The sequence below is a fragment of the Corvus kubaryi genome, unplaced genomic scaffold (assembly GCF_017639235.1).
Source record: "Corvus kubaryi isolate FWS band 111438036 unplaced genomic scaffold, C.kubaryi_AGA036_p1.0 split1-131, whole genome shotgun sequence".
Taxonomy (NCBI): Eukaryota; Metazoa; Chordata; class Aves; order Passeriformes; family Corvidae; genus Corvus; species Corvus kubaryi.
Genome location: NW_024582073.1, coordinates 21,455,087 through 21,467,981, shown reverse-complemented (window position 1 = coordinate 21,467,981; position 12,895 = coordinate 21,455,087). Strand labels below are relative to the sequence as shown.

Sequence of the window (12,895 nt, the reverse complement as noted above, 5' to 3'; positions counted from 1 at the left end):
GAAACTTGGTAGGATGTGGGAACTGCAAGGCTGGTGTATTATCCTAAAATCACGTGCATGCCCAGATCTGTGTTTACAACTTTGCAATTGTCCATGGTTTTCTAGAAGTGTACTTTGAAATTTTTCCTTAAGCTGGAAAAGTTAGACTCTATTTAAAACACAACAGTGGTCTCAGTAAGATCTAATTATGGTTTAGTACTTTATTTAAAATGACTATTTTATTGTCACTTTGGTTTGCAACAAGAACTAGCTCATTAAAAGACATAGTGGTACTTGTCTGGGCTCATGAATTCTCCCTCAGGAGCCAGAAAATGCTGTTATTCTTCCAATTGAGAAGGATCTTAGCAGTACTAAAATCCCATGTGAAATCAATGCTTTGAACAAAGTATATCAGACTACAAAAATGTTTCAAGATTTCAAACCCTCTGAAACTCATTTGCAAATCAATCTTCTCTTTCAGTTCCATTTGTTGTAAGGTTATCTATTTGTTCTGGTTATTAGTTCAAATAATAGCAAGGTATGCTCAGGTTCTGTTAATTTGGATCCATCTTACTGTATTTTCTGACGCATGGAATGTTCATACCAGCTTACTGGCATGCCCTTTTTATCTTCACATGGAGAGCAGTTTCCATTAGAAGCTGGTGTTATTGCCATGAAAGATCTGTGATTTGGACTGCCTAACCTGTTAGATAATAAAAAATGTCAGAGCCCAGGGTTTTATAATGTGTTCTTTATCCTCTTAATAAACTACGGTAAAGTTCCTTTGGGTGTAGCATGTTCCTTAGCAGAAATTTTCAGTGGTCATCCAACAGACAAGTTTTGGGAAAGGACTTCTTTTCTTCAGTGTGAAAAAGTTTCCCAGCCAGTGATGCTTGGCTATAGACAGGAGTAGTTAAAAAAAAAAAAAAAAAAAAAAAAAAAAAAAAAAAAGTGATCTAAATACTTCTTAAATCAACTGGGATAATTTACAGCAATTAATGAGACAAGTGGGGCAAGCTCAAACCCACTTGTGAGTAGAAGATAACTTAGCATTAAATTTAAAGGTGCTATAAAAATGATTCTTAGTTGTTCAGTAACTTAGTAAACATAATTTATCTGGTCTGTACTTATAGGTACTCTTTTACTGCAAGAGTCTGGGTTCATCTGGGTTATTTTTGTGAAATAAATTCTAATGATCTCCATCTGTCTTCTGGGAAATAGGCTTTCTGTTTCTATCTTGTTTCCAAAATCCACTAGTTAGAAAACTATCAAACCACTGTGAAAACAAAGCATTTCCAATTATTCTTCTTGGTGCTCTCCACCCAGTATAAACATTAAATATTTATTACACAAAGGTTCTCAACTTCCCATTTAGTCAGGCAGAAGTTGCAGTGCACTCATATTATTTAACTGTGGGGAGCTTTAATTTGTGGCTTGTCTGAGTTCAGACTGGAATACATGTAAAGGTTACTATTAAAACTTAAAAATAATTATTTTATTTTATATCACTATACACATTCCACTTCCACTGAATGCTATTTCAAACTTCATGTTCAACTTATTTTAAATACTATTTCCTTTGTGACTAGCACAAAACTATTCGAGTTTCTATCTCACACTCATTGTTTACTTACATATCTTCAAGATCCTTGTTTCAATACCTGTATGCAATAGAGAATTGGTTCATTCTGTATCTCCTGCTTCTTCCAGGATGGATATTCCCCTGAATTTATGCAGTTCCTTGGTATTTGACTTACAAGAGACAAACATATAGGAAGTGCAAGATCAGAACAGTGAATAAGTCATAGACAGACTGGATTTTCAGCTACGGTTACATGGCACAGTATTATTCCATCCCACCACAGTGTGCTACTGTGTATGACTCGAGCCAGACTATTACAAGAATATGTATTATAAGAGTGCAGGAAATTCTAACTTTATATAAAGAAAAAAATTACCATAAGAGTGAAACAGGTTGCTCAGAGATGCTGTAGGTTCTCCATCCTTGGAGATAGGCAGAGCCAGCCAGACATCACCCTGCCTGCTGTTATGGGACCTGCCCTGAGCAGGAGGCTGGACTGGAGGAGCTCTAGAGATCCCATAGCACACTTCTTAGGACTCAGATTTTTATGTTGATCTCCCATATTGAAGCACATGGATCTTTCTGAAATCTTTTAAATGTCTGTGATCAGGCTTACTGGTATTCAGAGGTTGTCAGGTTGAACTTTGAAAATATCCATGCACTAGCAGGGGAAGTAGTCAATAAGCTGTCGTTTAAAACCTTATGGGAAAATTTAATAAGATTCTTATTTTGAACTTTTTAAGGTTCTTATCATGGAAATGAATTAAGCAGAACTTTAAATTTACTTTACAGGAACATCCATTTGGCATCCAGTTTGTAGACAGGCTGCAAAGGCTGAAGAAAAAAGCAAGGTAAAAAGACTGTGTTTTTATGCAGTGTTATTTGATTGACATATTATTCTTGATCCTTTTTTTTTTTTTTTTTTGCAGCAGGCATGGAGGGAAGGGTTTGGAAATTTTTCACCACTGTAATTTTAAATTTTAAATGACGGGAATCTAGTTGGATAATGAAGTGTAATCATGTAATATAAATATTCTGCTTTTAATCAGTGATTAAAGCTATAACTTCAGGAGAATGCTGACCTAAGAGTTATATATATAAACTGAATAAGGAAAAATGTGAAAATATGAATAAGAAAAAAGAAGTTAAATTTTAACTTCTGTCTGATTATGATGTGATCAGTTCATGACCTCTTCTCTTTTCATGTGGCTCTGAACTTAAAAGATCAGAGGACTTTCACTTAGTTTTTACAAAAAAAAATCTCCTTGGAGTTTCTTTTTTATTATTTGTTTATAAAATGTTGGCAAGCCAGCCACAATTTAATTTCATCTATGGCTTTAAGTATCTCCTTAAGTTGGATGAGTTGTGCACCTCTCTGTGTGCAAGGGGAAAAGGGGAGAATCTGGCAACCTGAATAATTACAAGATGAGCAGATGAATAAGCTGTCCCTAGGACATGATCCTTCTGAAGTGGTGGGAATGAGTTACAACTATCTCACTTAATGTAGAGGCCAAGTGTGGGTTTTTCACTTCTGATGTTCTCTGGTGCTCCAAGTGGTACCCTGGGTATCCTTGTTCAAAAAAGCTCTGCTTTGGTTCAAGGCTTGGAGAACGGCACATGGGACAAGCTAGAACAGCAGGCAGCAGCCGTAGAAAGATTGTTAAATCTGGTGTGTTAGAAAGTCCAACTTTGAGTAAATTACAGTTTGAAAAAAAAATTGTTTGGGCTTTACCCTAAAGTATCTTGGCTGTAGATTTTGTACCCATGTGTTTGTGAAGTGATTGCTCTAGTTTTCTTTATGACAAGCTCTGAATATCGTATAATTTTCCAAAGCCCTGAAGTTTTTCTTAGATTTTTTTCCTATTTTCTTATCTTTATGCTCATCATTGAAAAAATAAAACCAGAAGGAAGGATGCCTTTTCAAAGAGAGTAATAATGAACTTTTCAACATAACTTGTAAAGTTTGGAATGGGATCTACTGCTTGAGAAATTGACTGTTCGACCTTGCAATTTGTTGTTTTTAAGTAATCTTCCTATATATAGATATATGAGCAGCATGTAACTAAAGTAGGTGACAAAGGCAAAAGGAGAAAGTGGCAGCATGCTCCAAAACTTTGGAGATGGAGTGGAAGGGAGAAAGAAGTTGTGAAAGAGAGTGACAGCATAAAGAAAGATGATGGGAGAGTGAGATTTTAAGCAGAAGGGAGAAAGCTGGAAAAGACAGGAGGAATCAAAGCAGCAAGAGAAAGTAAGGTTTATAAAAAGGCATACAGGGAAAAGAGGTAGGTGGAAGACAGAGAAAAATGTGTAGTACAGAGAATGAACGTACAGAGGCAATAGAGTCAGCAAAGGTGTGAGGTTTTATTGAAAAAGCTGGGAGATGATGTGCAGCAGGCATGGATGGGGATGCTAAAAGAGGTAATGGATCATGAAGAGAATAAAGAACATGTGTGAGATGTAGGATGTCTCATATCCAATTCTTTAGCCACCAGTATCCTCCAAGTCCTTCTACCTTCACCACCCAGTTTGTGGAGGTCGTATTAGAGAGTGCCCTGACCCTGGCCTTGTTTAATTTCATGAGGTTTGCATGGCCCCACTTCCCAAGCCTATCAGGATCCCTCTGGATGGCATCCCTTCCCTCCAGCATGTTGTCCCCACCACATGGCCGGGTGTCATCTGTAGGTTTGCCAAGGATGCACTCAATCCCACTGTGTCATGGATGAAGATACTAAGCATTACTGGTCCCAGTATGGACCCTTGAAGGACACCCGTCGTTTCTGGTTTCCACGTGGGCAGTTCAAAGAGGTTACTGGAAATGTGCAAGGCTCATGCTGGGAACTCCAGGAACCTGCTGATGCCAGCGAAATGCCCTGACTGTGCTCTTCCAAGGGCTGTCAGGAAAGGACTGACCCCTTGTCTGCCCTTGGAAAGACCCAGAGCTTGGAGGGCACCTCTGCAGGTTGTCTTGTCCAACCCCTCTGCTCAAGCAGTGCTGCCTAGAGCCAGATGCCCATGGCCATGGGCACAGGACACAGAAATAACCTCTGAAGCTTTTTCTGGGAATCCTGAGCTTAATCCAAAACTGCCATTTGACCTTAACTGGGTTCAAAATGTTGGAATAGTGCAGTTTTCTAACGTTATTCTTCTCTTCTGCCTTGGGCATCCTGTAGGGACATCATGAAAGAGAAATATGGTTTTTACATGACATCAGTGCAATGGTGACACTTTCATGTCATTTACACAAGTTCTGGAAAACTGAAAAGTGCTTTATCTGTGCAGACAAGGTGTTTAATTAGATTGTCTGTGTTAAATGATCATCCCCTATGTCCCTTTCTGTGTCGTGTTCGCTGTGAGTGAATGGCGTGGCAGCGTGACAAGTTCCAGACTTGTAGAATGGTTTGATGGCATAACCTTGGAGTAAAAATGTTGCCACTGTATCATCTTGTAACTTGACCTGTCTCTGATAGTGCCCAAAGGCTGTTCTGGCACCCCAGAAGTGCTCTGGGTCATTTTGTTCTGAAGAACATGGAAAAGAAAGCCATGTGTAAAACTATTTTTGCATTTTTAAAAGGTTAAATTGATTGTCTGAAAGTGTTCTTTTATTTTTAACTCCATGCCTGTATGTTTTGAGTTCTCTATAATATGTCATTTTTGAGTGGTAAAGATTGAATTAAATTAAATGTCTTGTATGCTTGTTTTGAAATAACAGTTATATTATCTTTGAGTCTCCTGTATTTCCTATCTATTTCGCTTCTCCTGCTACAGGAAACAAGGATTTCTTCTGAGAGTATTATTTCTGTACCTGCTTCAAGTACATCAGGTTCCCCAAGCCGTGTGATCTATGTGAGTATTTCACAGTGAAATTTGTTCTGTGGGCTGGGGAGAACCTTCTGCTTCCTCCTACAATTTAGCACATTATATGGAAAGTTAGTGTCTCCAAACCACTGTGGTTGGTGATTCCTCTAAAATGAAATTACTTTCTCGAGTTTAAAATGTTTGAATACTGCATTTGCCATAACAGAATTCTGGCATTTTCCTCTTATTTTTTGTGGAGTATTTATAGCACTTACACTACAACTAGAGCTGGCTTATACCAAAGCATGCAGAATACCACAGTGCTTTCTGAAAAGTTAAAGTAAACAGTACAGCCCACAGGTAGATTACAAGCTTAGATTTGAACTTAACTTGTCTAAATTGAGCTCCTGAGCCTGCATCTGATTGCTTATGGAAACACTCATGAGTGTGATTGCAGGACTCTGGCCTTGCCAAATGCCAGTCCCTTGCTCAGAGGACCTTTGATGTGTTTATGGTTTAAGGAGTGCTCTGGAAAGGTCATAGAGAGAATTTGAAATAACAAGTATGCTAAAATTTTATATTTTTTTTTTTTTTCAAGACAGATCAAAATTGCTGCAGTGTAGTGTTCATGGCCAAATTCTCAAGGCTGCCAGCAATAGGTAAAAAATGCAAGTGTGGTGTGATCCATACAAATATCTCTTGCAGGGCTTCAGCATTTCCTGGGCTTTTCTTTGTCCTGGTCAGGTATCCCTCAGGTAGGCAGGTCATCCTCATCAGTTAGAACCATATAGTGAGAAAATTGTTGGAGATGCAGTTGTCTTCCAGACAATATTATACAAATATTAACCTCTTATCTACTACACTGAGACAAGCAAAAGAGTGCTTTGGATCCACACTTGTCTTTTTTCTTCAAACAGAAGTTATTTGGAATGCAATATACTGTTTATCTGAGTAAGACTGAACTTGCAGTGGAACAAGTGCCCCTTCTCTAAATGCTTTTCAGTGACTCTGAGTGCTGGTGAATACCAGTGGTATATTACCAGCAAAGAAATGTCATTGTGAGGACAGTCATTGTGCTGGGAGCCTATTATCATGGCTGGGAGCATATTACCACTTTCTTTGGCCAGATGAGCTTTATTTCTTCAGGCATGCACCATCTCATTGTGTTTTTAAGCATGAGAATTCTGCTAAGAGGTATATGTTTTTAGAGACACTTATCTAACTGCAGGATGGTACTGTTTTTATTGATGTTTGTGGTAACAACTTTAAATATACTTCATGAGCTGTTAAAAGTCAAGGACAAACCTCCATTCTCCTTTTCTGGGGTTTTTTGGTTTTTGGTGGCTTTTTTTTTTTTTTTTTGTTTGTTTGTTTGTTTGTTTGTTTGTTTGAAAGGCTGTCATTAAATCAGCACATAACTAATGTTTGTCACTGTAATATACAGCTGGAACTGTGAAAGAATAAAGTTGTCTAGCAAGTATGAGTCAGTTAGAAAAAAAGATTCCCCAGAGGAGTGCAAGTTTTTATTCTATCTGTCCCATCTCTCACTGCTTAATTGTCAAAACTTGATTTTGATTGGTTGATTAAATCCTATTTTGGCTTCCACAAACAGGGAAGTAAAAAGAATTAAAAACATGTTACTGACTTCTATATTATCAAAGTGGTCCTTGGCTATCTTTTTTTACATGTGTTTTCTATTACAGGAGTGTTGTGACATACAGACATGCTCAAGATTTGTCTTGTGTGCTTTTGTGGTTGGTTTTGCCAAACCTAAATTCTTGCTGCCACTGAAAGGAAGGTCCCACCCTCATGTGGCCCTGTCCCTCTCTGGCCATGTCTTCCCATCTCATCTTCATTGCTAATACTAGTGTGTACTCAGAGATACGCACTCAAATTTGAGACCAGACTGAGCTAAACAATAACCCAGGAAAAACCTCCAGACAACCAAAGAGGCAAAAAAAAGCCCCTGCTGTCTACATGACTTCTAATGCTGATGTAGAAGGCAGAACAGGGTGGGATGGTGCATGCAGGGCAGAAACTCTCAGCAGTAGCATGGATTCAGATCATTAAAACCTGTAGTAAAACTGTACCTTACCAGCTGGTGAGCTCTGTGAGGTATTTAATGGACAAAAGATTTTAGAGAAGACAGTTAAATCTTAGGAACCATGAGTTCATGGTGCTCGCACTTCCAAAGTCATGAAGTCAGAGCAATGCTAACATCATCCTGAACACCACCCCGTTGCAGGGCAGGTGTGGTTCTGGGCCATGGTCAAGTGGTCAGATAGGGAAAGGTGAAGGAAGCATGTTTTGACTTAAACCTGAATGTGCTTCATACAGATGGTTTATTGAAACCATAACACTTTTTCTTCATCTGCTGATAACAGACTTTGGTGTCTTCTTGCACTGAGAGGGCACAGGCCAGTGCCTTTGGAAGGTAATGGGCATCTTTCATGATCTTTAGAGATGACTTCATTATATCCAGACTGAAATTTGCCCTAGGGCTGACAACCCCTCAGAGTCCCTAATTAAAAATGAGTTGATTTCTAAATTATGACATTAAATAAGGTTTAAATAAAAATCTTGTTTTATACTTTGCTAAATTTTATTAAGAGAGAATTAGGTGCTTCAACCTAATATATCCAACTGGAAGGCTTACATTAGTTTACAAAGCTGTGTTATATGTGCTCTCATGCAAGGAATAGACATCACACTGTATTTTTATACAAATTGTATTTACAATTATATGATTGCAAAATTACATATTCCAGATGAAATAGGTACTCTATACTTAGAGCATAGTTTTACCAGAATCCAAAATACCAAATTACTGAATAAATGGCTTAAAGCCTCTCAGCTGTAATTTGAGCCTTTCCGAGCAGATTTGAACTCCATTCACATAATTGAATGGAGGTGAAACCAATAAAATAAAAAAACACCTTTGTAGACTGAATGTTTGGAGAATTGAATGTTTCAAAGGCAACTGTATCCCTAAGGTTTTTCTTCATCCAAATTTGCCCACATTTTTATATCTAAACTGAAAGGAATTACACAACTAGGTAAGTTTTACTCCTGACAGTTGTGAAATCCAATGGGAAGTTGTACATCTGCATGGAGAGGTAGTGGCCAAAATGACTGTAATTCACATTTAAATATTCCCACTTCTGAACTACTTTGGATTCACTAGAATAATTCTCAAAAGCCTGGATACCTTAAGTGAGATCACAGCCTCTTTGGCCTTCCTTGTAGGTGTAATGCTGCCCAAAGTATTTCTGGAACAGATGGGATAGACAGATTCCTTACTTTTGCATTACCTGTCTCTGCATCAGAGCTCTCCACTGGCTTCTCAGTAGGGAGGGACTTATTTTCATGAAGGGGCTGTTTCATTGCTCTTTAGCTTCTTAAAGGAGCTGCAAAGAAAGTGAGATCTGTAGATTGCTGAAGAATCACATACTTCATTAAAACACATTTTTTCATTAGTTTTGAGGATGGAAATATGTAATGGTTATGGCAGCTTGGTTCTACTTTCTTAGTCAAGAGTAATCTTCCTTCTTTTCATGTAATTTATGTTTGCACAAATTCATGCATTGTTTTAGAAAAAGGGATAACTGAAAGTTGTCAGACTAACTTCTTCCTGGATTATTAACCTGATAGAAAACTTCCCTGGAAAATCTACTGAACTTTTCTTAGCTCATACTGAGAAAAAGTAGAATTGCTGCACACATTCATCCTGGATACTTTTGTATTTTTGCATGTGGAAAGCATTATTACAGTTTTATAGCTGATCATACTGAGATTTTCAGAGCACAGCAAGATTCACTCATCATTTTGTTGCCAATGAAGAGCTTATCATTCTGCAAAACTTGAAGTGGGAATGAGACAATTATGCTGCCCATTTCTCCACTCTCAATGTGGCCAACTTGTCATCGTATCTACAGCATAGTATGTGCTGGATACAGTTTTGGTGCAATTATCCTAAGGATAATCTGTGAAAATGTAGCAACTTGATGATAAGTTACACTTTTGGAATATGTGTAATAAGAGGAGAACAGGGAACAGCACAGCCCTTCCCCTCTGTTGGTTGTGTAAGTCTCATGAGAGGATTTGAACTTTGCTTGAGTGGCATCTGTGATCTTCCACCGTGGTGCAAATCCATCATCTGCTGGTTTGTGACCCGTAATTAAGGGCTGTTTAGACATAGTCAGGAAAGGAGGTGAAGCTGTGGGACACGACTGAAAGGGAAAGATGAAGGAGCTGACTAATGCTTTTCAGCATCTGGAGAGTTTATGTTGGAAGTACATATATGATTATTCACTACTGCTTACAGCAGGGGAATTCTGCACTCTGAAACCACTTCAAAATTGAGTGTGTTTTGCCTGAAAAGACTACAATATCTGTCCCCTATAAACAAAAATTCTGTTTGTGCAGCCAGAAGTAAGTGGGATATAACCAGGGAATTGGAATGATGCCATGCTACTCCTGTTAGCCAAATGCCAGTGACAAGGTAGAGAGCAACAGTATATAAAAGAAAACAGCAGTAATATTTAGCATTGTGTAGTAAATACAAGAGATTTAAATGTTCACAAACACAAAAAGTGGTTTGTTATGATTATGACTTTTCTATCTACATTTATCTATCCTTGTCTGGTTGCATCCTGCTCATATTCTTTCTTATTCTCACTGCTTTCTTTCCTCCTTTTCTTAGGCAAAGCTTGGAGATGAAATTCTTGACTACAGGGACTTGGCTGCTCTTCCTAAAAATAAAGCCATCTATAACATTGACCGCCCAGATATGATCTCCTATTCTCCATATATCAGTTACTCTTCAGATGACAGGCATAGTTACGGGGAGGTACTGAAACATGGGTATTTTTTTACTATGAGTTTCAGGTTTTATTTGCGTCATTGAACATGTTGCCGAAAACTCTTAAACATGTGCATAACTTTTTTGTAAAAAATATAACTTTTATAGCTTCACTTAATTGAGTCACGTCATCCATTCATTCACAACACTTCCAAAAAAAAAAAAAAACCAAAACAAAAAACTAAACCAAAAAACAACCAAACCCAAGATGTTCATTTCATTTTTTAGTTTGTGGAAATTAAAATATTGCTTTCTGTGATCATTTTTTAAAGAGATGACATATAATTAAAATGTTTTTCCATGGGAGTAGTTCTGCATGTGGTAGGAAACAGGAGCCATTGCTAATTATAATGCAAATTGAGAAGCAAAGACAAATGTCTTTCATGATTTTTTTTTAACAAAGTGTACCATGTTATTTTGGTAACACAACAATGGTATCACTCTCCTGTGTACAGATTTTGCTCAACTGTCCCTTATTAACTTCATCCTCATGTCATGCATGCACTTCAGCCTTTTCATATGCAGAGCTAATATGATACAGTTTGTGCTAATGAAATCTAATTTAATAAACTACTAACATACTAATGACTAATACTAATTCTGGGCTTTGTGAAACATACTTGTATATAACTCCTGTCATGCAAGTTAGCTTTTCTTCTCTGAACATGCTTACCTTTCATTTGACTTTCTGATTTCTTTTTTAATTTTAGCTACATTTTTACAAATCAAACCTCTTCAATATACTAGGTATGAGTAAGATATTTACAGAATGTGGAAGTCTGCTTTGTTCTCTCTAAGTGATAACATGACCAGGGATATTATAAATATCTTGGCTATTAATTATAGCATTTATTTCTACCCATTCACTTACACCTTTTACACTTAATTAGTACCACTAAGGTCTCAGTACTGCTGTCAGGTGAAGTGCAGTGCATATGTTACGTTTTACAGACTTTCTTCCAAGCCCTCTCTGCACAGTGCTGAACCATGTTAGCTCCATTTTAAGGTATCCAGAAAGAATTAAAATTGTATGTGGTAAAGGTTGAAATGGTATTTAGGTTTCTGATTTCACAAAATCGAAAACTGCTGCTTAACCCTGAACCTGTGGAACATAAGCACTTCTTTTCTATGTCAAAATTTGTTGGTGCTGATGATGGTTGTGGCCCTCCTCAAGTGCCTGGTGACATCCAGGCTTGGCAGTGGTGCACAGACTAAGCTGTGCACAGACCAAACATAGACTGTATTTGCAGTCCAACATGCATGTTTTCCTGGTGTTCCAGGGTGATATTGCCAGGGGGGGAAAAAAACCCCCTGTCTTCCAAATTTCAGCATCCTGGCTTCTTACCTGCAGCTGCAGTACTTTCAGTCGATTTGCTCAACTACGCAAACATATTGTTTGATTTGGATAGGAAAATGAACAGCAAATTGCCAGATTACATGATGTTTAATTGAAAATTAAATAGTGCAAACTTCTGCTTTCCCTTAAAACAGTAAGTTCTAGTCCTGATTTTGGAGGTCCTTCAATGCAGATTTAATTAGGGCTTGTGTGTAGTTTCAGGCAGTTGCCGTAAATGGGAGGTTCCTACTGCCCTTCTCTGTGGCACAGGACCGGCCTCACCAGACCCCAGGACTTTGTAACAGAGAAACCACTAAAAGACTGATATAAAATCATTTATATATTAGTCCTTACATACCTAATTACAAACAGATAATAAGAAAAATTGCCCTAACTTAATTGACAGGTGTTTTTCCTAACTGTATCATGTATTATACATGGAGAGTGATATTTTAAGAGTAATTCTTCTCACGAGTAACATCATGCATGAATTTGTATCACTAATTTGTTGTGTGTTGCTGTTTGCAGTCACCTCAGTTGCTCTCTCCAACACCTACTGAGGTAATCCCCAATGCCTTTGTTTTCCTATTCTGACCCATTTTGTGATGCATAAACCTGGTCATATTGATAAGCAGCAGCATCTGAAATGTGGGGTTCGCCCCTTGCCTCTGTAGTGCATGGGGTTTATAATTTATGATTTTCAGAGTGTTACTTGTGTTCAATATGTGCTCTGCTTCTGGATTGTCTTCTGTATGCATCTGTCTCCACTGTCATCCATGTTTCTGCTTTCCTAAATAAAGGTTGTATGGTGGTCACTTCTTCAAGCTCTACTAAATAAATTATGTTGGGAAATATGATTTATGTTCACATTTAAAGCTGTGAGCATGAGCTGATTTAAATTAATGCTCAGCATATCTTTCTCTTCTTATTTTCTTCTCTTTTTTTTATTTCACAAATAGTTAAACTACTTATACTATTTGTGTACACCTACTTATAAATCATTTACACATACCTGAACTTCTAGGTCTGTGTATTTTGATGTGCATTAATTAAGCTAGTCTTTGTTTCAAGAAACATCATTTTGGGAGCAGTGAATGCATTTAATATATTTTCCCAGATAGTAACCCAATTACGTATCATGGGTCTGGCTAATTTCTCCATTATCCCAATTTTATGATCTGCAGAATTTTGGTAATCATGGAGAATTAAGGACTGAGAATTAACAGAGAAGTTAACCAGCAGAAATGCAATTTATTTGATAATTTACAAATAAATTAATGCTTTATTTAATATTTGGTTACATGAACTAGATTGACTGTTCCTTACAGAGACACAAGGTACA

General features: G+C 37.5%; 1 protein-coding gene across 16 annotated transcripts in view; it reads left to right on the top strand.

Annotated features, from left to right (window-relative positions):
• Window positions 1-12,895, top strand: part of ABLIM2 (actin binding LIM protein family member 2) — a 132,606-nt gene that overhangs the window by 82,530 nt on the left and 37,181 nt on the right. For 8 of the 16 annotated variants that reach the window (XM_042052910.1, XM_042052906.1, XM_042052902.1 and 5 more), the window contains 4 exons: window positions 2,354-2,412; window positions 5,327-5,404; window positions 10,059-10,205; window positions 12,082-12,114. In XM_042052910.1, coding sequence (XP_041908844.1) covers window positions 2,354-2,412; window positions 5,327-5,404; window positions 10,059-10,205; window positions 12,082-12,114 — 317 coding nt within the window. The remainder of the gene's footprint in view (window positions 1-2,353; window positions 2,413-5,326; window positions 5,405-10,058; window positions 10,206-12,081; window positions 12,115-12,895) is intronic. The other 8 variants (XM_042052913.1, XM_042052907.1, XM_042052912.1 and 5 more) reach the window with 2 other exon arrangements.